Source organism: Apium graveolens, chromosome 10 (genome assembly GCF_009905375.1).
Source record: "Apium graveolens cultivar Ventura chromosome 10, ASM990537v1, whole genome shotgun sequence".
NCBI lineage: Eukaryota > Viridiplantae > Streptophyta > Magnoliopsida > Apiales > Apiaceae > Apium > Apium graveolens.
Window position 1 is genome coordinate 76887715 of NC_133656.1, and position 25376 is coordinate 76913090.

At 35.9% G+C, this 25376-nt stretch overlaps 2 protein-coding genes across 2 annotated transcripts; one reads left to right on the plus strand and one right to left on the minus strand.

Moving 5' to 3' along the window:
• The first annotated feature begins 1387 nt into the window (after nt 1–1387).
• LOC141689769 (polygalacturonase At1g48100-like) lies at nt 1388–4010 on the plus strand. The gene is made up of 5 exons (XM_074494159.1): nt 1388–2136; nt 2224–2391; nt 2502–2546; nt 2646–2935; nt 3028–4010. Exons 1-5 carry the CDS (start codon nt 1756–1758, stop codon nt 3527–3529), a joined length of 1386 nt encoding a protein of 461 aa, XP_074350260.1. The 5' UTR covers nt 1388–1755; the 3' UTR covers nt 3530–4010.
• Nucleotides 4011–4471: 461 nt separating this feature from the next.
• LOC141689770 (uncharacterized) lies at nt 4472–8828 on the minus strand. Its single transcript, XM_074494160.1, has 5 exons — nt 8674–8828; nt 7173–7492; nt 6197–6301; nt 6066–6113; nt 4472–5056 (listed from the first exon to the last, which is right to left on the minus strand). The coding sequence occupies exons 2-5, from the start codon at nt 7437–7439 to the stop codon at nt 4817–4819; spliced, it is 660 nt and encodes a 219-aa protein (XP_074350261.1). The 5' UTR covers nt 7440–7492; nt 8674–8828; the 3' UTR covers nt 4472–4816.
• Nucleotides 8829–25376: the final 16548 nt, after the last annotated feature.

The following is a 25376-nucleotide window of genomic DNA, read 5'->3' on the forward strand; positions in this document are numbered from 1 at the left end:
TTTGTGAGGCCCTTCCTTGATTCTATCAAGGTATTCTGGATCTGTTGCTTCCAGAAACATGGTCATCCTTACCTTCCATATGGGATATTCAGATGGTCTCAATATGGGAACTCTGATAGTCTCATATCGACTCTGAGTTGATGTCTTTGATGATTCCTCAGTTTTGGTAGGCTTAGTTGGAGTTTCTGTGTCAGACATGATTGTGTTTGGATCTTTAACTGTATGTGTGTTAACAGATAGCTCTGATACCACTTGTTAGGTCACACTTTCACTGTAGAGGGGGTGAATACAGTGTTTATTACAATCAAATCAAACTTCAAGAACTTATGTAACAGAAAACAAACTTTATTTAAACAATAAACTCTGTTACAATCTGGAACTGTTATCTCTCAGTGATGAACAAAATATCACGAGAGCTGCTAGGGTTATAATAAATAATATTCTCGATAATGATAACACTTATAGTGTAAACCCTATGTCTGTGTTTATATACTACACAGTTACAAGATAATCGCTAATTGATATGGAATATAATTCTGCTTCCTAAAATATATCAATCAGATATCTTCTATTCCAAGTATTCCATTCTTCACGGAATTCCTTCTTCATGCATATCTCTTCTTATGTTTATCTTGATCTTCTTAACTTTAATCAGCTACTGTCCTTATCTGATCGTCCTTCAGCACTTAAGTTCTGATATCTATCTCCTGATAACATAAGTACTGATATCCCTTAAGTTCTGACTTCCAGTATAAGTACTGATCAGTTAAGTACTGATTTGTTCTGTTCAAATAAGATCTGAAATCTAAACATAAAATATATTAGCCATGACATTATCAAATATATCTAACATATGATATTCATATTGAACACAGAGACACATTTAGAATTGTAACTTTTTGTTTCGAATAATTAGGCTTATATATAATGGGCAGCTGTTTTAACAAATTTTGAAAGGAGTTAGAATTGAAACCAGAATTGGGACAAAAAATTATAAGTCTTTATCGCTTAATATTATGACAAATGTTTATTGTTTGGAATATTGAAGATATTGTATATGCAACACATGTTGAACTATCCAAATTTATGCAAAATGATTGAATACCAACGGAATATAACCAGAACAACCTCAAAGTTACTGATATTGTTCCAGTGGCAAACTAGGCAAAACTCAACAACTTCAACATGAGAATAGCTTTTGCATTTTGCTAGTTTACTGCTACTTAATCATTAGAATTTCCCCATATCCACAACTTATTGCTTATTGTGGGTACTCATGATCAGACTATAGTCTACATCATCCTTGCCAGAAAACCTATTCTCTCAATGCCATATTTTGGTCGGTGTTCATTCCAATTTTTATAATGCAAGGCACCAACCGAAAGTATATTCCACTCCTCGTATAAAACTGCACGCTTCATCAATCCAACTTGAATCAATGCCTCTTTGTTCTGAGTTCTCCATCTTCTCAACTCTTTGCAACTTGGTCTAGTGCATTCAAGTGGTCACTCCCATAGCTTAAAAGTCTTGGCCTTTTTCAACTCCACGGATCGTGGCCGCCTTCACTCTATCAACCCTTAAATCTCTAGCCTATTACTCACAAAAACTCTTGGGTTAAAGTCCGAGCTTGTGATGATCTCATCATCCCCACAGCCTAGTATAAAGACAAACTTTTAGACTGATTACTTCATGCAACATTCGTTGCTATAACACCTATCGGATCACCTAACTGAAAAACTATACTCATTAATCACCATGAAAGTTCTTTGGATTTTATTCCTTGTACTAAACATTTTCTTCATCTTTTATGAAACTTCAGTTGAGTGCAGGTTTCTTGACTTTTTCACAGAAGACCCAAGTTTCCGAAAACTGTCTGAAATTTCACAATCACCGTCTCCTGCACCTGAGGCAGCTATAGCTTATTTTGATTCCACGTCCATTCCTCGTGCTACTCTTGATGTAGTTTCCTTTGGTGCTGTTGGAGATGGTGTGACAGACGATACACAAGCATTTAAGACGGCATGGGATGCTGCTTGCCAGATTGAATCAGCAATCCTTCTGGTTCCTAAACATTACATATTCATGATACAGTCTACTATATTTACAGGGCCTTGTAAAAGTGGCCTCACATTTCAGGTAATACAGAATTCTCTTGATGTCTAATAAACAGTTGAAAATGCGTATAACGATTAAAACTTTGAAAAAAAATGCTTCATGTTGCAGATTGATGGAACTATGATTCCACCGGATGGACCGGATTCATGGCCAAAGGCTAATAGCAGAAGACAATGGCTGGTTTTCTATAGAATTAATGATTTATCATTGCAAGGTAGTGGAGTCATAGATGGGAGAGGAGAGAAATGGTGGGATCTACCTTGCAAACCACACAAAGTATGCGAATTCTACCACTCCCTTGCTCTTTACATCCTCATTACATATAGTATATCCTTTACTTACTTTATATAATATAATTCCCCTAACATTAATAAATCAATTCACAGGGAGTAAATGGAACAACTCTACCTGGCCCTTGTGATAGTCCTGTTGTAAGTGCTAATACATTAATACTTTACTACACTCTGTAGTGCTTCTCTATATACAAACTTCTATTCTTCTTATGACTTGTTGAATATTCATTCACACAGGCTTTGAGGTTCTTTATGAGCTCCAATTTGACAGTAAAAGGGCTCAAAATCAAGAACAGCCCTCAATTTCATTTCAGATTTGACAAATGCCAAGATGTTCATGTAGATTCCCTTTATATAAAATCGCCTGCATTAAGTCCCAACACCGATGGGATTCACATAGAAAATTCCATCAATGTGAAGATATACAACTCAGTGGTTTATAATGGTGATGATTGTGTGTCTATTGGAGCTGGTTCTCATGATGTAGATATAAGGAACATAACATGTGGCCCTAGCCATGGCATAAGGCACTGCATCTTTCTCTAACCCTGCTTTACCTCTGTTCTACTTGAAAAAAAAACATTTCAATTCATAAGTTGTTTTGTATCCAAATATGCAGCATTGGCAGTCTTGGAATACGCAATTCACGAGCTTGTGTATCAAACATAGCCGTTACAGATTCAGTCATCAAGTACTCGACTAACGGGGTGAGGATCAAAACATGGCAAGGTGGTTCAGGATCAGTATCTAAGGTCACCTTCAAAAACATTCACATGGACACGGTCCGAAATCCTATAATTATTGATCAATACTACTGTGAAACAAAAGGATGTGCTAACCAAACATCTGCAGTGTACATTAGTGACATAGTGTATAAAAGTATCAAGGGTACTTATGATGTGAGAAGTCCTCCAATGCATTTGGCATGCAGCAACAGTTTACCATGCACCAACCTCACACTTTCTGATGTCAAATTGTTTCCTGCTCAAGGACAAAAGTTGTTGCAACCATTTTGCTGGAATGCTTACGGAGACCTAGAGACACTTATAGTCCCACCCATTTACTGCTTGATGGAGGGAAATCCCCTGGCTTTACTTGAAAACACTGTTAATCTCTGTTGAAACATGTATGGTAGAATATAGTATAGTGTATTATATACATAAGAATACACAAATCAGATCTTGCTCTAGAAGCGGGATATATTAAGTACGTTTGGTTTGATCAAGTGTTGTAGACCGTGGCACACCCTCAATCTATAGTATGGGGGAAAAGACTAGTTGTATAGTTGTGAAACTTGGTTTCACCTTCACAGGAAAAAACTGAAGGACTGTAACCTTCTGGTCATGTGCAAAACGTAAAAAGTATACTTTCTAAGAGGGCTTGGCTTTTGTTACACGGATAAATAGATAATGCCTCTTGGCTTGTTTTGATAGTGATATACAAAGTTACTATTTATATACTGAAGCAAGTTGAAAAATCACCAAAACTAGGAGGAAGAAATTGCATTTGTAAGATAATTGTGTTTAATATATATCATGTAGGTTAAACATCAATAGGTTAATTTTGCTTTTAAGATAATTGTAGAACCTCCAGCACTGCCACAAAAAACCTGTATAAGTTGTAAATCTACCCTGAACATCTTACAAACTACACTCTGGAATACAGGAACCAAGTAGTACAAGGTACACCTGTTTTAGAAAGTTTACCTAGAAAAAGACAGACATTCAAAAACACCATAAGGGCATACCTCGTTTGTAACCATCTTCATTGAGGGTTGTCATAATTCCATCATCTAGAGAAACAGTTGAACTAGATTCGAAAACTTTGTTTTGTTTCCCTCTAAAGTCAAAACCTTTATTCCGTTGGATTTATATTCGAGATATATAGTTGAAATCACAATTTCTGCTAGCGAAGGACAAGGAGATATATAACATCGACGTTAACTAGAAATGCAGGAGAATACCCGAGTACATGAACAGGCTTGATAATAAGGTTTGTCACAAATACCGTCCTACATAAACTAATATACATCATATATATAACCAAACCACACAAAAACACAATTTTCACATACGCGCGATTGCTTATTAAAACGCCAAATCAGCACATCCATTCCGCAGATAACATATGTTACAGGAAACTGTGCTACCAGAGTTTAGAATTTCCAGATACATTAAAATAACAATTGGAGGACCTCCAGCATGGAAGCAACAAATTACATACATTGGACAATTAGTCAAACCAGGCAAATTTCCTTCAATGAGGCAGCAATTTGCATCCAGTGCATATGGTAGATTTAAAGAAGCAAGTACATCTGACAAGGTTGAAGTAAATTGCGTACATTGGATGAGTAATTTATGACGCAATTACCTTTAAAGATGATGCAGTGCACTGCATGCAGTGGAAACTTAATTTGTAGAGCCAAGTACCTCCAATAAGGAGGCAGAAAATTGCATTTGAGTTTCCTCATCTATGGTTGAGAAGGATGGAACGTGCACAAAGAGTGATAAAATTCCATTCTGCTCCGCAAAACGCAAGGAATGATAGTAAACATAGTTGCAAACAAACCGCCCAGCATCATCGGAGGTCATGACCTCGAAACCCATCTTTGCCAAGGAATACGCTATCTCTTCGACTGGAAGAGAAGTCTGAAACGATATAAGCACAAATGTTCAATGAGTAATAATGCTTAAAAAAGATTACACTCAAAATTAAATATAAAGGTTCGGATATCCGAACATTACTTGTCACAAACAACAGGCAAGATAATAAAGTGCAAATAAGATGCATTCCTATCAGGCCCTGAACTCTGCTGTTGCACCAGCCATAAGGGAGTCCTGTTTCAGGAATATACAGCGCATAACATAGACAAGAGATCACTCAAAGAGGTCAACGGATTCAATTATGGTGACAGCATTATCTTAAAGGAACAAGTGCAGTGCAGAAGCCAAGTAACATATTCGCATCCAGTTATTTTTTCTCTTAAATCGCTCCTGTTTCACCTTTTCCTATTCTTCATTCTAAATTTTAAGAAATACATGCAGGCACGATATATGTAAAGTATATTTTTACTATAGTATATTGTCTGTCACTACATTTAATAGGATATAACTAACGGGATGAGCAACTACTACCCATAATTAAAGTAACATCCTTAGATGGGCGGAACTCACCGAGATCAATCATAAAGCCAGCTACCCATAGTCAGTGCAAATGAAAATACTGTAGAAAACAGATCCTTCATTTCTACTATTATATCAAAAATATCAATTAGGCACGCACGAGGATTTATTACTAGGCCTGATGGTTTTAGATGTATGTCAGAATATTGATCAATCAATCAAAGTATTATGTACATATTTATCAGGAATTCTAGGAGTATATGCGTCACAAGTATATATATTTTGAAGTTCAAGAAAATGGTGCAAATATGATATATAAATATGACTAAAAATACTTCAACTTTTTTCACTTCATTTGCTATTTTTTTTTTAAAAAAAGCTAAAGATATTTTAAATTTTGCAGTAAGCATGGAAGCTAAACCGTAACCCTTTTTCTTGGAAAGACTGGGATAACATATGTGAAACGACACAATGTTAAGCTTATCTAAAAATACGAAAGAACATGAAGGGGTATCAAGATAGTTTTCATTTCTACCTTTCTCGTTCTTGAAATTGCTCCGTCTGCTGGAACTATTGGAACTTTCTGCAAACAGTAACTTGCAAATATTACAATGGAGTTGTAAATAATTACAAGTAAAATTTACTCCGGGATAATCAATATCTAACCTGAGGCTTCCATCCCATTTCATCCGCACAACGAAATGTAGCTTCATTAAAGGCTTGATGTTCGATAGCAAACCTTGTTGCACCACTATTAACACCAAAGTGAACCTGTCATGCGTTTTTGTTTTAGGAAATTTCTTATGCAAGGGCAGGAAACTGGGAATACTATATTATTATGCAAAGTACAAATTTTTTAAGCTTAAAAATTTGGCTAATTACGCATTTCATGTCACAGTACTTGATGATTAGTGTGGACATATTTAACTAGATCTGGAAATTACAATTGAACCAACTAATAATAATGAAAGACATATTTCAAGACCAAATTTCACATATAAAATTAACAGTTTAGTTTTCTGCATACAGTATAGTGATGTTTTGATGACATGACACCTAGTGTCTAAAAATCAATCTCCAATCTGAAGTCGACGAGGAAATTCTACTCCTTAGGAGTAGACTGTAAGAAGTGCTTTCTCCGTTTTTCTAGTTATCCCATATTTCATACAGTAATTATTAACATCAAAGACGGTATTATTTCAGTGATATAGTTCATTATTTCAGGACTGGACAGGATTGAGCTTTGCATCTCAAGTGTACGTAATCAATTCTTAAAAAATGTTTGATATCTAAGGTTTTCAGGAGTGTGAAAACTAATGGATTGAATCAGATTCCTCCACTGCTTAAGCTAAAATAAAAGGTTGCAATTCCACAAACGAAGGAATGCAAAATTTTGGTGAACATCAATAAAGCCTTATTCAAGATAAATTGGCAAACATGATTTTTATCATGACAATTAGCCTCTCCAATAATTTTCAGTACTGTGTTATAAACCATTGTAGGATTATGAAGCATACAAACTGCGAGTATGCCTAATGCCATATAAAAATCTGACCTGAATGACATATAGTGTGAATGTTTTTCTCTGCAAATGCTAAAGGAAAAATATATACTGTATACATAATTTTATATGAGAACTTACCCAGATGATTTTCCCACTGTTTGATGAGTCTGAGTCTTTTCTGTTCAAAGCACTTTGCAGTGCCTGATATAAGGGAGTAATTGCTCCCTCACCAGCAGTCTCGAGGATACTACAACTCCCTAGGGTCACCCCCTTTGGTAAACCTTTAATTTTGACATACTCCTGTATATTATTGACAATCGTTTCAGTTGGATTCTCTGAAACACCATGAAATTTTTTAAACCCTGTCACATGTATTGTTACTGCTGGAGGCCCTTCTGACCCCATTAACTGGATACTTAAATGAACCCAAGAATCTCAAAGCATAAACTCTATAATAGCTGCAACAGCAACCATAAATGAGTGAAGAAACAAAATACAGAACAAGAAAAATGTCATAAGAACGAGAAGAAAAACTACTATATGACTAACTCGTAGTTAATGAACTGATCCAAGGAAACTAAGAAATGATAACTTAAGTACAAAAGCACTCAACTTTTGAAACACATAGTAACTTTAACTAGAAAGCATGTGTTAGTCGAAAATTATATTTTCAAGTAAACCTATCGACAATTGTGTCTGACAACAAATGAGGATTTCTGCATGAACATATAACATAACACATCCTACTGTTTACAGAACAAGAAATATGGTTGCATACGCAGCATGATCATGACTCGGACATTTCTAAATTCTAACAAAGGTACAAACTTGTAGTCAATGAACTGATATTTAATCAAAGGAAACTAAAAAATGATAACTTAGGTACAAAAGCACTCAACTTCTGGAACACAGATAGTAACTTTAACTAGAAAGCACGCGTTTTCATTCAAGAACAATATCATCAAGTAACCCTATTGGCAATCACGTCCAAAACTAATGTGGATTTCGGCATGAACACAAAACATAACGCAATTTACTGTTTACAGAACAGGAAACCTGTGATTCACATCCACAGCATTATCATGACATAGACATATCTAAATTGTAACAAAGATACAAATAGCCGAATAAAAGAACTCTCAAAAACCATATTACGATCATTTCGCTTCACAAAATTGTCTGGCCTACTAAGATCACAATATAATTTACAGTTCAATGATCACGAAAACAAGGCCAAGAACACAACAATTCTCAGTATGTTATAGTCAAAATCATATGTAACCTAAATATTTTAACAAGTATACTCCTTAATTCACTAAATTAAACTCAAAAACACAAAATTTAACATTACATCAAAGTCAACACAATCATGAATAAAGTAACCCACTTGACAAAACATCATCAAAAGATTCACAACCACATATATCATGACAATCAGTGAATAAAAATGAAATATGATCAAATTACAAGTAAACAAAAGTGACCCAGATGAAATTATTCATGTATAAACAAGTACAAAGACTGATCATAATTAATTGAACACATAATCAAAAAGCCCATCTATTTATTATCATCCAAACAATATCAAAATTACAAGAAAATGAAATTAAAAAAAAGTGAACTTTGTTTTTGTCAAAACCTGAAGAATGTAAAGATGAAAATGGATGGAGGCAGTGTGTGTGTTGTTATCTGTACAATACAAAAGTGAAGAGATGAAAGACTTTAAATTATTATTACGTGTAGAGTAGAATTTTGTAAACTCAACTACCAGGGATTATATGCGATTAGATAGGTAATCAAATGACATGTCATCAGTGGTTCACACGTGGCCCTGCGCCTGTTGGTGGCCTTTATGAAAAAAACAATATTATTTTTTTAAGGAAAATTTGAATATGCCCCCATTTTGTTATGTATGGCCTTTTTCAAATTTAAATTTATATATTTTAGGACTAGGATCTTGGTTGTAAAAATCGGTAATCGGTACTAATCGGTTTAGTTACCGATTAGGGATTAATTGGTAAATCGGAGGGATTAATCGGAAGAAAAATCGGATATATTTAAATATTTTAATAATATTTAAAATATTTACCTTATTTATTATGAAATATATAATTTAAAAATAATTTATAAATATTAATCGAATTTCAAAAAATATATCAGTTAAATATTTTTTAAGGATTAATCAGGAATTAATCGGTAATTTTTTTAAAAATCGGGGATTTTTAGAAAATATAGACCAAATAGTAAATACAATATTATAATTTGAGAGTTTTGGGTTTACTTATGGAAATTTAGGTTTAATTTCATTATATACATAAGAGTTAAATGTAATTTACATTCTCAAATTTTTCAAAAAAATAAATGTGTATCCAAATTATTGAAAAACTCAGCTTGCACCCATTAACTTAGACTTTCGCATTTAATACGCACTCGTTTTCAAAATTTCATAAATTGATCGGGGCAAATTGAAAATTGAGCAAAACAAATAATTAAAGTAGATTTCATATTTTTCAAATAATATTAAAAATTATTTTTTTATTATAAAACTATAAAATTATAAATTCAAAATTATAAAATTATTTTTCAATATAATTTAGAAAATATAAAATCTGCTTTGATTAAATTTGTTGCTGAATTTTCTATTTTACTCCAGCCCAATTTCATGAAATTTTGAAATGGGTGCGTATTAAATGCTAAAGTATAAATTAAGGGGTGTGCAATTTTTAATAGTTCTCATATATATTTAACTTTTGAAAAAAAGTTTGAGGGAATAAAGTGAATTTAAATCTATACATAAATCCATCTCAATATTAATATTAATGAGGAAAGAGGTGGCTCAAAATACGGCAACCATATCATTTTACATTTGTTATGTCTCTAATTTCAAATATGGTAACATGGCTGCTTTTCTTTTATTTTAATTAATAAAAAATTCATCTTTATTTGAGAAAGAGCTCAAACTGCTATATAATCAGTTGTCTGGCATATTTGGGGTACACGTCACTCATGTTTGAGTGTACGTTCATGTGACAAGTTAAGTTTTTTCTCATTTCTCTGTCATTGATTATTAATCTTTCCGTGTTCGATTCTAGTTTATTCGTATCATGGCGTCGTCTCAACAAAATTTGGAAGAAATGTATGCGAACTTATCATTGGAGGAGGAAGGAGGAGTGTTGTTTGAAGAGGAAGAAAGGGTCTGTCAACGGAGCACATACATCTTGATGGGTAAATTTTTGACTTAAAAAAACATCAATTTCAGGGCTATACAAAATATGATGACATCATTATGAAAATCCAAGGAAGGGATACAGATAAATGACTTGGGTAATCACAAATATTAGTTTGTGTTTTTTCATAGTCTGGATTTACAAAAGGTAGTAGATGGGGGTTTTGGAGTTTTGAACAAAGTCCATTAGTGTATCATTGTTTGGAAGCCACGGAAAATGCAAATCAGGTGCCGTTAAAAAAAATGGATATTTGGGTACAAGTTCATGACTTGCCATCTGGAATGGTGTCGGAGAAAATACTCGAAAGTATTGGGAGTCAGGTTGGGGAAGTAGTAAAAATGGATCCAACTAATGTAAATGGGATGTGGAAACAATATATGAGAATTCATATAGTTTTGAACATAGAAAAATCATTGAAAAGGAGAATAAAGTTAAAACGTGAAAATGGGAGTTGGAATTGGATAAACTTCAAATACGAGCGCTTGGGGACATTTCATTTTGTGTGTGGAAGGATCGGGCACTCGGATAGAGATTATGAAATTGTTTATGCCAATTCGGAGAAAACAGTTGAAAGAGCATATGGGGTATGGTTAAGGGCTCCAAGTAAGAATGCAAAGTTACAACAAATGAGATCAAAATGGCTGCGAAATGGTAAGGAAAGTGGTCAAAGTAGGTGGTCTGACGGTGGTGGAAAGACGGAATTTGGTGCTAGGGGGGAGGAATGACAGTAGCGAATTTCAAGGAGACATATGGAGTATAGGAGAAAATTTAGGAGGGGAGGATGTGATTCGATTTCGTCAACGTGAGTCAAGGGGGAAACAGAATATAGCTGAGATACACACTGTTGATGTGGGGCCCTCCAAACCCGGGTCGGAAGTTTGGGGTCCAAAATACACACACAATATATAAACCTGTATATGAAATATTATTTGCAATGACCCTGCTTTACACAACCATGGATCGCAACAGGTTAAAGTATGAAAATAAGCCACAACCTTAACTTTTATTACAACGTACCAAATCCAAACTAATTTAACTTACAACTGATAATGAAATTACTCGCACAATCTTGCTAACTCACTACCATACAAAGCTCTTGCTAGCCCGATTCAACTTAATCTAGAATCCTGGCTCGTACATTGTGTTGTGTATATGTTGTGTACTTGATGATTTCATGAACAAAACACCTTGGTAGATTTTACTTAGTGAAATTATGTAGCACTCGACGGATAAGGTTTATAGTCCCGACGGATGACTCAATATAGTCCCAACGGATGATGACTTATTATCCATCGAGTGAGTAACTTATGTAAGAATAATTTTGTAGCACATTTCTGCATACACCTTTGTATAGATTCTGTAGTAGCATATAAGTCATGTTGACTTTAACTAGATATGCAGAATAAGTTGATTAATTGTACATAGATGATGTCTTATAATTCTGCATAAATGAAATAAAGTCAAGTGCCAAACAGCTATCGACGGATGATTAACAAAGCCATCGACGGATGATCAATATAGCAGTCGACGGATGATCAACAAAGCCATCCACGGATGATCATAAACTCGACGGATGATCATGTACTCAACGAATAAAGAATTCAAATATCTGTTGACAGTGACAACACAGTCACATGCGTCGAGTGTATGCAAATGGAATATGGTAGCCTATTCAACTGGGTTTTCGAGAACAAAGGAGCATTGCCATTTCCATGCTATTATGAAGATATTCAAAGATGCTGGAATAGAGTAATGAAGTAGCATTGTAATAGACTAGATAGTTTTTGTTTTTATTATCTTGTCTCATTACTTTGTAATCTTGGTGATATATAAACCAAGAAGTAGCAACTAAGGAATTATCTAAGATACAAGCAGAGAAATATTTGTAAGCAGAATTCTTAACATTTCTCTGTATTCTTAGTTGTTCAATATTTGTAAGCAGCTGTGAGCATTTTGCACACAGAGTTCTCTCGATATATATTATATATCTCTAGTGAAATCATTCAAATCCACCAGAAAGTTTTTAAAGACTCTTGTTTTTAATTACTTGTGTTTTGATTCATTTAAGTTACTATCTTGCATTGTAGTAATCAATTCACACACACACACATATATATATATATATATTCGAGTTAGAACATTTTTATTTCAAGAAAAAGTTTCAAGAATTCCATTCAACCCCCATTCTATAATTCTTGTTATATTGTTAAGGGACTAACAATTGGTATCAGAGCAACCTCTTAACTTACAAAGAGTTTAAAGATCAAAACAATACAGCAAGATGAACAAGAAGGATGTTGGAGTCAAGATCCCTTTTCTGGATAAAGATAATTACCATCATTGGAAGGTAAAGATGCATCTTCATTTGCTTTCTCAAGATGAGGCCTATGTTGACTGCATAGAAAGAGGCCCTCATGTTCCAATGAGAGCTGCAACAGGAAACGAGCCATCAGTCCCCAAGCCAAGGCATGAATGGTCTGATCCTGATATTGAACAAGTCAGGAAGGATAAAAAGGCCATGAATATCCTGTTTAATGGAGTTGATTGTGATATGTTTGGCAACATTATCAACTGCAAAACTACCAAGGATGTTTGGGATACAATACAGATCATTTGTGATGGCACTGAGCAAGTTAGAGAAAATAAGATGCAGCTCCTGATTCAGCAATATGAGCATTTTCATAATGAAGAAAGTGAGTTACTCACTGACATTTTTAGTAGGTTTCAAAAACTACTAAATGCTCTAAAGTTGCATGGAAGAGTCTATCAGACAAAAGACTCCAATCTGAAATTCCTTAGATCTCTTCCAAAGAAATGGAAACCAATGACAGTCTCATTGAGAAACTCACAAGATTATAAGGAGTTTACTTTGGAGAGACTGTATGGCATCCTGAAAATATATGAGCTTGAAATAGAGCAAGATGAGAGGATGGAGAGAGGAAAGAAGAAAGGAGGGTCCATTGCACTAGTTGCTGAGTTAGAGAAAGAGAAGGAAGTGAAGATGGAAGTTGTTGAGTCAACTTCAAGGGTCTGTGAAAGCAAGGGCAATGGGCTTGCAGTAGAAAGTGAAGATTCTTTGAGCCAAGATGACATGGAAGACATTGATGAACATTTAGCATTTCTTTCCAGAAGATTTGCCAAGCTCAAGTTCAAAAGGAACTTTGGAGCAGCCAAGCCAAATAGAAACATGGTGGATAAATCAAAATTTAAATGTTTCAAATGTGGCTTGGCAGGGCACTTTGCCAGTGAGTGTAGGAAGTCAGATTCTAGCAAGAAAACGTTTGAGCCTGTGGATTATAAGCAAAAATACTTTGAGCTGCTCAAACAAAAGGAAAGGGCTTTCATAACACAATAAAATGACTGGGCAGCAGATGGTCTGGATGAAGATGAAGATGTCAGCTCTGTTAATCTAGCCCTAATGACCAAGTCTGATGAAATAGAAACAAGTTCTTCAAGTAATCAGGTAATTACTACCAACCTTGCACATTTATCTAAAGCTGAGTGTAATGATGTTATAAATGACATGTTTACAGAGTTATATCATTTGCGTGTTATATTTAAGTCTCTTAGTAAAGAAAATGCTAAAATCAAAGAAAACAATTTGTTTTTGAGTGAGAGAAATAATGTGCTTGAGTCTCAGTTCATTGATTTTGAAAAGTTAAGAATTGAGTGTAAGATTGCCAAGGAGGAATTAACTGAGTCCTTGAAGAAAGAAGAAATTTTGAAGATACAGCTCGAGCGTGAACAAGAGGTGATTAAGGCATGGAAAACATATAGGGATGTCCATGCTCAAATCACCAAAGTTCAAGGAATTGAGTCTTTCTGTGATGCAGCCTGGAAAAAGAACAAAGAGAAACTAGAACCAAATTTGGTGGATGGAGTGCTAACAGATGTAGACTCGACGGATGATGATGATCATCCGTCAGATAACAAAAAGTGTTATCCGTCGACTGATGAAAATCCTCATCCGTCGGATGTAAGCAAGCCCTTCAGTAAAGCCAAACTTGTTAAGTTAAATGAAAAGTATGGATCTGTTTCCAAGAACTTTGTTTCAGGAGAATCGAGTCAAGTTATGAAAGGGAAAAAAGGGTAATGTTGGTCACATGACTGTCAAACAGTTAAGTGACAGACTTGAAAAGATTGAGGTAAAAACATAGGCTAAAAAGAAAAATAATAAAAATGGTAAAGTAGGGATTAACAAACACAATAACTACACACCTGATAAATATGCTCCTAGAAAAATCTATGTCAAGTGTGGTAGTGTAAATCATCTGTCTGTTAATTGCAAATCTGCCATGCCTACTTCCATGTCCGTGCCACCTCACTTTTCTAACATGAATGCCATGCCTCCCATGCCTATGAATGTTATGTCTACACAGAATATGAATGCACAGTTTGCTAATATGCCATTTGCACCTAATCCTTATTATGCTACATTTAGTATGCCACAAATGCCATTTAGCATGCCTTACTGGAATAACATGTTTACTAATAGCATGTCATTCCCTGTTGATTATAATATGCATGATAATTCTGTTGCAATGAATGGTTTCAAAGGCCCAACTCAAATGACCAAGGATGAATCTGATATCCCCAAGTCAAATGAGATAAAGCCTAAGAAACATAAAAAGAAAGCTAACAAGGCAGGACCCAAGGAAACTTGGGTACCAAAATCAACTTGATTTGATTTTGATGTGTGCAGGGAAACAGAAAGAATCTTTGGTACTTGGATAGTGGTTGTTCAAGACACATGACTGGTGATTCTACCCTGCTCACAGAGTTTAAGGAGAGAGCTGGCCCAAGTATTACTTTTGGAGATGACAGCAAGGGTTATACTGTGGGATATGGCTTGATTTCAAAGGACAATGTCATCATTGAGGAGGTTGCCTTAGTGGATGGTCTCAAACACAACTAGTTGAGTATCAGCCAGCTTTGTGATAAAGGCAACTCAGTAACTTTCAACTCAGAAGCCTGTGTTGTGACTAATAAAAGGAGCAAAAAAGTGGTTCTAACTGGTGTGAGAAAAGGAAATGTGTACCTAGCTGATTTTAACTCATCTAATGCAGAATCTGTTACTTGTCTTCTCAGTAAAGCAAGTCAGGATGAAAGTTGGTTATGGCACAAGAAGCTATCCCATTTAAACTTCAAGACCATGAATGAGCTAGTAAAGAAAGAACTGGTTAGAGGCATTCCTCTAGTGGAGTTTTCTAAGGATGGATTGTGCGATGCCTGCCAAAAGGGGAAGTAGATTAAAGCATCATTCAGAAAGAAACTTGATTCAATAATTGAAGAATCTTTGCAACTGCTATACATGGATTTGTTTGGACCAGTCAATGTGTTGTCCATTTCAAGAAAAAGATTTGCCTAGTAATTGTAGATGATTTCTCAAAGTTCTCTTGGACATATTTCCTAAAGTCTAAAGATGAGGCTAGTAAAATCATCATCAATCACATAAGGCAAGTCAATAATCATCCTGATTTCAAGGTTAGAAGAATCAGGAGTGACAATGGAACTGAGTTCAAGAACTCTATCATGAGAGCATTTTGTGAGGAAAATGGGATTCTGCATGAGTTTTCAGCAGCAAGAACTCCACAACAGAATGTAGTAGTGGAAAGGAAGAACATATCACTTGTTGAAGCTGCAAGGACAATGCTTGAAGAATCTAAACTGCCAACATATTTCTGGGCTGAAGCTGTTAATACTGCATGCTACACTCAGAATATTTCTCTGGTTAATCAAGCAAGATGCATGACTCCCTATCAATTGTTCAAGAACAAGAAGCCAACTCTAAATTTTCTTCATGTCTTTGGCTGCAAATGCTATATTCTGAGAAATCAAACTGATCAAAATGGGAAGTTTGATGCTAAAGCAGATGAAGGAATTTTTATTGGATATGCTGTTGGTAAAGCATATAGAGTCTACAATCTAAGAACCAATATTGTTGTGGAATCAATACATGTTGTGTTTGATAATAAAAAGATTGAAGGACTTCAAGATGAAGATTATCATGAGAGCCTCAAATTCGACAATGTGGAGATGGTTAGTGATGGCAGTGATGATGAAAGTGATCAAGAAATAATATCTAAGGATAATGCAGAAAAATCTACTACCAATGAAGCACAAAACTCAACATCTGTCGAGTTGCATAATGCTTCATCCGTCGGGAGGCAATCTGCTTTATCCGTCGGGAGACAACCAGCTTCATCCATCGGTACTCAAAATTTACCATCCGTCGGGTTATCAAGAGAAGCTGGAAATCAAGATAGATCACCTATAGAAAGTTCCCCTTTCTCAAATCAAAGATCCACAAACTCAGGGGGAGTTTCTATCAATCAAAACTCAATCACACATCAAGACAACAATGAGGTCTCTTTATCTAGAGCTAATCTACCTCAACAAAGAAAATGGACAAAAGATCACCCCTTTGAGCTCATAATTGGTGATATATCTTCTAGAGTTCAAACAAGGAGAGCAACTCAAGAAGAATGTTTGTACAACAGCTTTCTTTCCAAGGAAGAACCAAAGAAGGTAAAAGAAGCTTTGTTGGATCCTGATTGGATTTTAGCTATGCAGGAGGAGCTAAACCAATTTGAAAGGAATAATGTATGGAAGCTGGTGCTCAAGCCTAAAGAAAAGAATTCAATAGATACCAAATGGGTATTTAGAAACAAGATGGATGAAAATGGCATAATAGTAGTAACAAAGATAGATTGGTTGCTAAGGGCTATTGTCAATAAGAAGGAATAGATTTTGATGAAACATTTGCTCCTGTTGCAAGACTTGAAGCCATCGGAATATTCTTAGCCTATGCAGCTCATGCCAATTTCAAGGTCTATCAAATGGATGTCAGAAGTGCCTTTCTGAATGGAGATTTGGAGGAGGAAGTCTATGTCAGTCAACCTCCTGGTTTTGAAGATCCAAATTTTCCAGAACATGTCTATTATCTTTTGAAAGCACTTTATGGACTGAAACAAGCACCTAGAGCCTGGTATGACACTTTATCAAAGTCCCTTTTGGAAAATCACTTCACAAGAGGTACTGTAGATAAAACTTTATTTTTCAGAAATGTTAATGGCTCTAGTATACTTGTTCAAATTTATGTAGATGATATTATTTTTGCCTCTACAGATGTGAAACTTTGCAAAAAGTTTGCCAAATTGATGCAAAGTAAGTATGAAATGAGTATGATGGGAGAACTGACTTACTTTCTTGGTTTACAAGTTAAGCAAGTTAGTGATGTAATATTCATTAGTCAAACTAAATACATTTTTGATCTATTAAAGAAGTTTGATCTAGTGGATTGCCCATCTGTAAAATTCTCATGGCCACTGTTAGTCCCTTAACAATATAGCAAGAATTACAGAAGGGGGGTTGAATGGAATTCTTGAACTTTTTCTTGAGATAAAAATATTCAACTCGATTATAGATATATTTGTTTTGATTAGCACAATGCGGAATATAAACTTTAATGAATCAAAACAAGAGTAATTAAAAACAAGAGTCTTTAAAAACTTTCTGGTGGATAAACAATTCCACCAGAGATATATTCAATATATCGAGAGGACTCTGTGTGCAGAAATGCTCACAACTGCTTATACAAAATAGAACTACTAAGAACACAGGAAATGCTAAAGATAGTGCTTACAAAGATTTCTCTGTGTTTGTTTCTTAGCTCTCTTAGTTGTTTTTTTATTTGCTACTCTCTTGGTTTATATATTACCAAGATTACAAAGTTAAAAGAACTGAATAAATATAAAATCTAACAGTCTTGATCTTTGCTGCTTTTCGTCCTCTATTACCCAGTTAATGGGCTTCCACAGTGTGTTTGTATCCAACTCAACGGCTGTGTGTCAGCTTTCACTGTTCAACTGATGTTTGAATCTTGATATGATCATCCGTCGACTTTCAGATCATCCGTCGATGACTTACTTGATCATCCATCGACTGCTATTTTAAACATCGGTTGATAGTCATTTGATCATCCGTCGAAACTTTGTTAATCATCCGTTGGTAGCTATTTTGGCACTTGACTTCATTTCACTTATACAAAATTATAAGACATTGCTTATGTACAGTTAATCAACCTATTCTGCATATCTAGTTAAAGTCAACATGACTTATATGCTACTACAGATTCTATACAAAGGTGCATACAACACTGTGCTACAAACTTATTATTACATAAGCTACTCACTCGATGGATAATAAGTTACTCATCCGTCGGGACTAAAATGAGTTATCCATCGGGACTATAATTCTTATCCGTCGAGTGCTACATTATTTCACTAAGTAAAATCTACTTAGATGTTTTGTTTAGGTAATCATCAAGTGCACAACATATTCACAACAATCTCCCCCAATTTATGTCTACTGGAATTGTAGCCATAAATTAAGAGATACTTGATGATAACAAAACATCCTAAACATATATCTTTAAAGATAAGTAGATAAAACTGAAAGTGCTTCAATTTAAACAAGATATACAAGGTTTGGCTCACAGTCAGTTCAAGATGCTCCTCTAGCCTGAGCAGATTTTTCTAGTTTCTTGAAGGTCTGGATCTTCTTCCAAGCTTTCTGTTGTTTTCTTCAATTTGATTCTGGAGCTGTCTGTGGAATTCTAATTCATCAGATTCTGAGAGATCTAACATTTCTTGCATTTCCAAGAGAGTCTCATTGCTAGAGATACTCAATTGGTCTTCTAATCTGAAGAATCTTCTCACACCCTTGTCATCCATGAATTCCATCAGCCAGTAGGGCCTTAGATGCACTCTTCTCCCTGTGTATGGGATGTTAAGAGTTTTGGGTAGTGCATCTTTGGCTCTAACACTCCTTAGCTCTTCAATCTTCTTCAATACTAATCTTCTTGCAGTTACATTAAACCCAAAGTTTTTCTTGAAGGATGAATAGACTTTGATCAACACAGCTTGGCTTTCTTGAAGTATCCTGTGAAGAGGCCACTGAATCTCCCTTCCTCCTTTGTACTTGAATACCAACCTTTCAGGTAGGTTTCTGTATGCATCAATTGCCCTTACCTCATCCAGCTCCTCCAGATAAAGGTTTAGGTCTGAGAATTCTTTGATGTCACACAAGTACAAGTAGTCTCCCTTGTTGATCTTGGGTTGAGCTTTGACTACTGCCTTGGATTTGAGAGGTGACAACTTCACTTTCTTGACTGCCCTTAATTTTGTCCTTCTTGGCTTGGTGAGAATTGGCAAGTTGGAGTCAGGAATTGGTAATTTATCCCACTCTATTGGCTCATCCTTTGGCACAATAGGCTCTCCATGTATGTTCCTGTAGGGGTCCACCACCCTTATGTCTTCAAATACCACAGAGGGCTTTGATGCTTGAGTTTCAGCTTTAGTGGATTCCATTGGAAATTGATCTTCCAATTCCTTGTTAACAATATCCAACTTTCTTTTTGTTCTTTTAGCCAGTTCTTTCTTTCTTGGAGATTTCTTCTGTTCTTCAATCTTCTTCTTTGATTCAGTAGCTTGAGTTGGTTGAGAGGGAATTTGTTGAGAAGAGTTCACAGCCTGTAGCTTGGTCAAGATAGCAAACTATTCTTTCTTTTGTTTAGACTTCTTTGCATCTAGAGCAGCTTGCCTCTTTTCCTGCTTCAATCTGGTTTTTTTTCTTCTTCCTTTGCATGAGAAAATTGTGGATGTCCAGCTACCACACAAATTTCCTTCCCATTTCTGAATATTTTTGCAATTCTCTTTCTTGAGGCCGAATCAGCTGGATCTTTGTAGAGGAGAATAGATCTTGACAGAAGCTTCTTTTCATCAGGCTTGGGTGTCTTATACACAGTATCCATAGGGTTCTTTAAAGATGACTTTGGATAGTTTGCCCTTGGTTTAAGAATTATCTCAGCCTTTGTAGTCTTGATGCAGGAAGATTGTCCTTTCTCCAGATAGTTCATGCTCATCTCATTCACATTGATTGGCTTGACATGAGAGTGATGGATGGCTGACTGATCTGGTTCCTTGACTAATTGAAACTTTTTCTGTATTTCCTCATCAATCTTTTTCCAGTTGATCAGAGTCAACTCTTCTTTATCAGCATCTTTCAAATTTACTGCTGCTGCATTTATAAGATCTATACCATCTGCAACTGGTGGCTTGGAGATAGTAATTGAAGGTACAATTACTTTGCTGATTTGAACTAAAATGTTCTCCCCCTCAGTTGGTCCTTTCTCCCCCTTACTTGATTCTCTCTCCCCCTTTTTGTTATCATCAAGTGGAGGAGTTAGGCCTTGTGCTTTAGCCAGTTGCATGAGAAGATTTGTCTGAGTCTGTTGATTTTGAAGAAGTAGAGCCACTGAATTCTCAATAACCTGAACTCTGGTCTCCAGCTTGGCTATCTTCTTGTCAGAATCTGATTCTCTTCTCAACCTTAGTAATAGATCATGCATGGTACCATATGGCATTATTGAATCCAGCTTCTCAGAGTTATATGTCTTTAAGTCAGCTATCTCCTTTTTCAATTCATCCACACCGAGATTCTGTCTTGAGTGTTGGATCTTCATTAAATGCAAAGAGTCTAGATGAGCTTTAAGAACAGCCTTGGTACCAGCATCTGAAGCTTCCTGAAGGGCTTGCTGAATAGCTGTTACTTGTTTTACCAAAGACACCTCAAATTGTCCTGGTGTAAATTCCTTTGCCCATGCCCATTCAGGTAAACTTAAAGCAGAACTTGGGCCTTCAGCTCCCCCTAAGTTCATGCTTCCATTCAAAGAACTAGAGTCATCATCATCAGAATTTACTCCAAATTCTTCAGATGGCTCTCCAGCTTGAGGAGGCATCCTGTTTACAGCAGCTTTATCTCTTTGAAGAGATTCTGTGGTGTGCACTAAGTGCAAAGTCTGCTCTGCCTCCACATTGCCCTGAGCAGCCAACAGTTGATAGGCTGAAACAGGGTGAGTAAAAGTGTCAGCATCCAAGAAAATATTATCAATTACAGCTTTGTAATGTTGCTGAAATTGTCTTTCCTTTTCAGCATCATCCACAATCATTGACTCACTAGCAATGGCTGGTTCCATCCTTATTTCTCCAGTACCTGCTATTCTCTCATGTTCTCTCTTTTGTTGCATCAGGGTCTCACCCTGGCTCCCCACCCTCACACCCTCACCTTCACCTACTAAGGTGGGACTCCTCTCACTCACTTTTGCCAATCCTGAATGAATGGATTGCTGAGATTCACTCTTTTCCTCTCCTTTTGCCTGGGAGCAACCCAGCCTCTCACTCAATGCACTCTCCTCTCTCAGTCCTAAGAGTGATTGTATTACCACCAAATCTTCTGCACTTGAAATTATTGAATTTTGAAGTTGTGCAGAGACACTCGACGGATAAGTGATATCCGTCGGGTGAGTGGTAAAGCTATCCGACGGATAACTGCTGTTAAGCTTATCCGTCGGGATACAATCACTACTCGACGGATGAGCAATATCCATCGAGAGAGTAGAAATGAATGAGGTAGGAAGAGAAACTATTGTTGACTCTGTGTTGATTGAAGTTATTTGAGGCACAGATGTCACAATAGAATCAGAAAGAATTGTCAAGTGAGCCAACAAATCATCTAAAAGATGATGCTTACTTGCACTGGATTTTGGCTTCCCCAACAGAGTTAAAGAAGGGGAATCAGGAATTGAAGTGTTTATCATGTCCACTTCCAGTGAGTTGGTTGGTGAGTATTGTGTTTCAGTGGCTTCTATAATGAGATATTTTGGCCGTGACTCCATATTTATTGGAGCCACATCAATCTGAATTTGAGAAGGTGCATGGACTGTGTCTTTAGCACCAGTTTGCACTAAGTGTGTGCCCTGTGCATCCCCAGTTGTTTTGGATTTCTTCTTTCTAGTGTAAGTTTGGTGTGAGCTTGTGTCCCTAACCCTCTTGTCCGGTGCTCTTGGATGAGAGCTTTGTTCAATAGCCACATCCTTTTGGGAGGATGCAGCTAGAAGTGAGCTTCTGTCCTTTTTAAGCACTGCAGTTTGTTGGGAAACTATAGTGTGGCTAGGCTGGGATTCACTCATCTCTTCAACCTTATCCTTGGGTTTTCTTTGATGTTCACCCCTTCCCTCACCTATCTTACCCTCCTTCACACTCCCCTCTTTGGCTTTAGTAGATTTTTCAACTGGTACCTTTTGAGAGATACCAGAAGGGGTTTTCTTTGATTTGGATTTGGGAATTGCAGTTGTTTTGGCAGCTTTGGTAGGCAACTGTTTGGTCATTTTCACAGTTGCCATAGCTATGCCTGAAGTGAAAGAAATAGAAGAGATTGGAATAGTTGAGGGTATGGATGAACTTACCTCACTTACCTGAGGTGTTAGCATTACAGGAAAATAGAACATTGGCACATCCTTGTGATGGTTGGCTCTGTTCAAGTCTGCAATGATTCTTCTCTCTTGAACCCAACAAGCTAATTTGTTGTTTGGGTTCTCAAGTTCAATCTCTTGACAAAGATGGTTAGCCAAAAGCATAAAAAATCTAGCATAGTAAATATTCTTTCCTCTTTTGGCTAAGTCACCTAGTTTAAAACCTAACTCATACACAACAAGGTCACTGAAATTATAATATTTGTTTGTAACTAGCATGTATAGCATGTTAAGCATGGAAATGTTCACATAATCAAAATTACTGATTTTTCCAGAAAAGACTTTAGTTACTACATCACACAAGTAACTCCATTCCTTTCTAAGACCTAGTCTTCTAATTTCACTTAGTTTTGCAGTAGGAAGTGCATAATGAATGGAATTGAGCATATTGACAATATCAGTGTCAGTGTGTGGTGCAGTTACATTATCATCAGGAATCTTGAAACATGCTTTTATTACATCACTATTGATACAAAAATCATTACCTTTGATGGTCAGAGTGATGGTTTTGTCAGTAGAGTTGTAGATTGCTGTTGTCCACATTTCCTTAACAACTTCACAATAGATTGTGGGTGATTCCAGCATACCAAAACTTAACTTGCAGTTCTTCACGAAGTCCATTATCTTATGATAGTCTTCAGATTGCTGAATCCCCTTATTGACCAAGGCAGTGAAGTTGTTCTTCTCATAGATGAACCCAGTCTGTGACATGATCTTTACTACGGGTGCCATTGTTAGAGAAAAAAATCTTGAGAGAGAATGAAATAACACAGTTGAATTTGAGAATGATAGAAGAAAATGATTAGAATGAAATAGGCTTTTATACTTTGCTCAAAATCAACGGATAAAAATAATAAAGAGAAGTAAATTACCCAATAGAAATTGCCTATAATGACCGTTTTAAAATAAACTTTAAAAATTCCACCCATTATCCGTCGTGTAATGCTTATAAACTGTAAGTATACTCGATGGATAATGTTCAGGGAATTAACGGTTCAGATTTAGACACTTCGACGGATGAGGATAAGATGTTATCCGTCGAGCTTTAAAATATTCCAGAAAAGTAATTGATTTTTATTTACAATTTGTATATCGACGGATGACTCAACCCGATGGATAATGGTCATCCGTCGAGATACAAATTTTGACTTAGCCAAAATTTCATCCAAGACTAAAAATCAACTAAATTTCTGGCTTCTTTTCAACTTGCAAGAATAATTCAGATAAATTCAAGAGTAATTAAGCATACCTAACTCACTTACCAACCTAGAAAAGGTGGATTCATCCAGTGGCTTGGTAAAAATATCTGCAAGTTACTTCTCACTTGGAACAAAATGTAACTCTACAGTACCATTCATTATATGTTCCCTTATGAAATGGTACTTGATGTCTATATGCTTTGTCCTTGAATGTTGCACTGGATTTTCAGTGATGGCAATTGCACTTGTATTGTCACAGAAAATAGGAATCCTTTCAACTTGCAAACCATAGTCTAGCAATTGATTTTTCATCCATAAAATCTGTGCACAGCAACTGCCAGCAGCAATATATTCAGCTTCAGCTGTAGAAGTAGAAACTGAATTTTGCTTTTTACTGAACCAGGACACAAGCTTGTCTCCTAAAAATTGACAGGTTCCTGTTGTGCTTTTTCTATCAATTCTGCAACCTGCATAATCTGCATCTGAATAACCAGTTAGATCAAAACCAGAATCTCTAGGATACCAAATGCCAAGGTTTGGTGTTCCTTTGAGATATCTGAAAATTCTTTTAATAGCTATCAAATGAGACTCTCTAGGATCAGCCTGAAATCTAGCACACAAACATGTAGCAAACATTATATCTGGCCTACTGGCTGTTAAATACAGAAGTAAGCCAACCATGCCTCTATAACTTGAAATATCCACAGACTTTTCAGTAGTGTTTAGTTCAAGCTTAGTTGCAGTGGCCATGGGAGTTTTTGCAGATGTGCAATCCATTAGATCAAACTTCTTTAAAAGATCAAAAATATATTTAGTTTGACTAATGAATATTTCATCACTAACTTGCTTAACTTGTAAACCAAGAAAGTAAGTTAGTTCTCCCATCATACTCATTTCATACTTGCTTTGCATCAGTTTGGAAAACTTTTTACAAAGTTTCTCATCCGTAGAGCCAAAAATAATATCATCTACATAAATTTGAACAAGTATGCTAGAGCCATTCACATTTCTGAAAAATAAAGTTTTATCTACAGTACCTCTTGTGAAGTGATTTTCCAAAAGGAACTTTGATAAAGTGTCATACCAGGCTCTAGGTGCTTGCTTCAGTCCATAAAGTGCTTTCAGTAGATAATAGACATACTCTGGGAAATTTGGATCTTCAAAGCCAGGAGGTTGACTTACATACACTTCTTCCTCCAAATCTCCATTCAGAAAGGCACTTTTGACATCCATTTGATAGACCTTGAAATTGGCATAGGCTGCATAGGCTAAGAAGATTCTGATGGCTTCGAGTCTTGCAATAGGAGCAAATATTTCATCAAAATCTATCCCTTCTTGCTGACAATAGCCTTTAGCAACCAATCTTGCTTTGTTCCTTACTACTATACCATTTTCATCCATCTTGTTTCTGAATACCCATTTGGTGTCTATTGGATTCTTTCCTTTAGGCTTGGGTACCAGCTTCCATACTTTATTCCTTTCAAATTGGTTTAGCTCCTCTTGCATAGCTAAAATCCAATCAGGATCTAATAAGGCTTCTTCT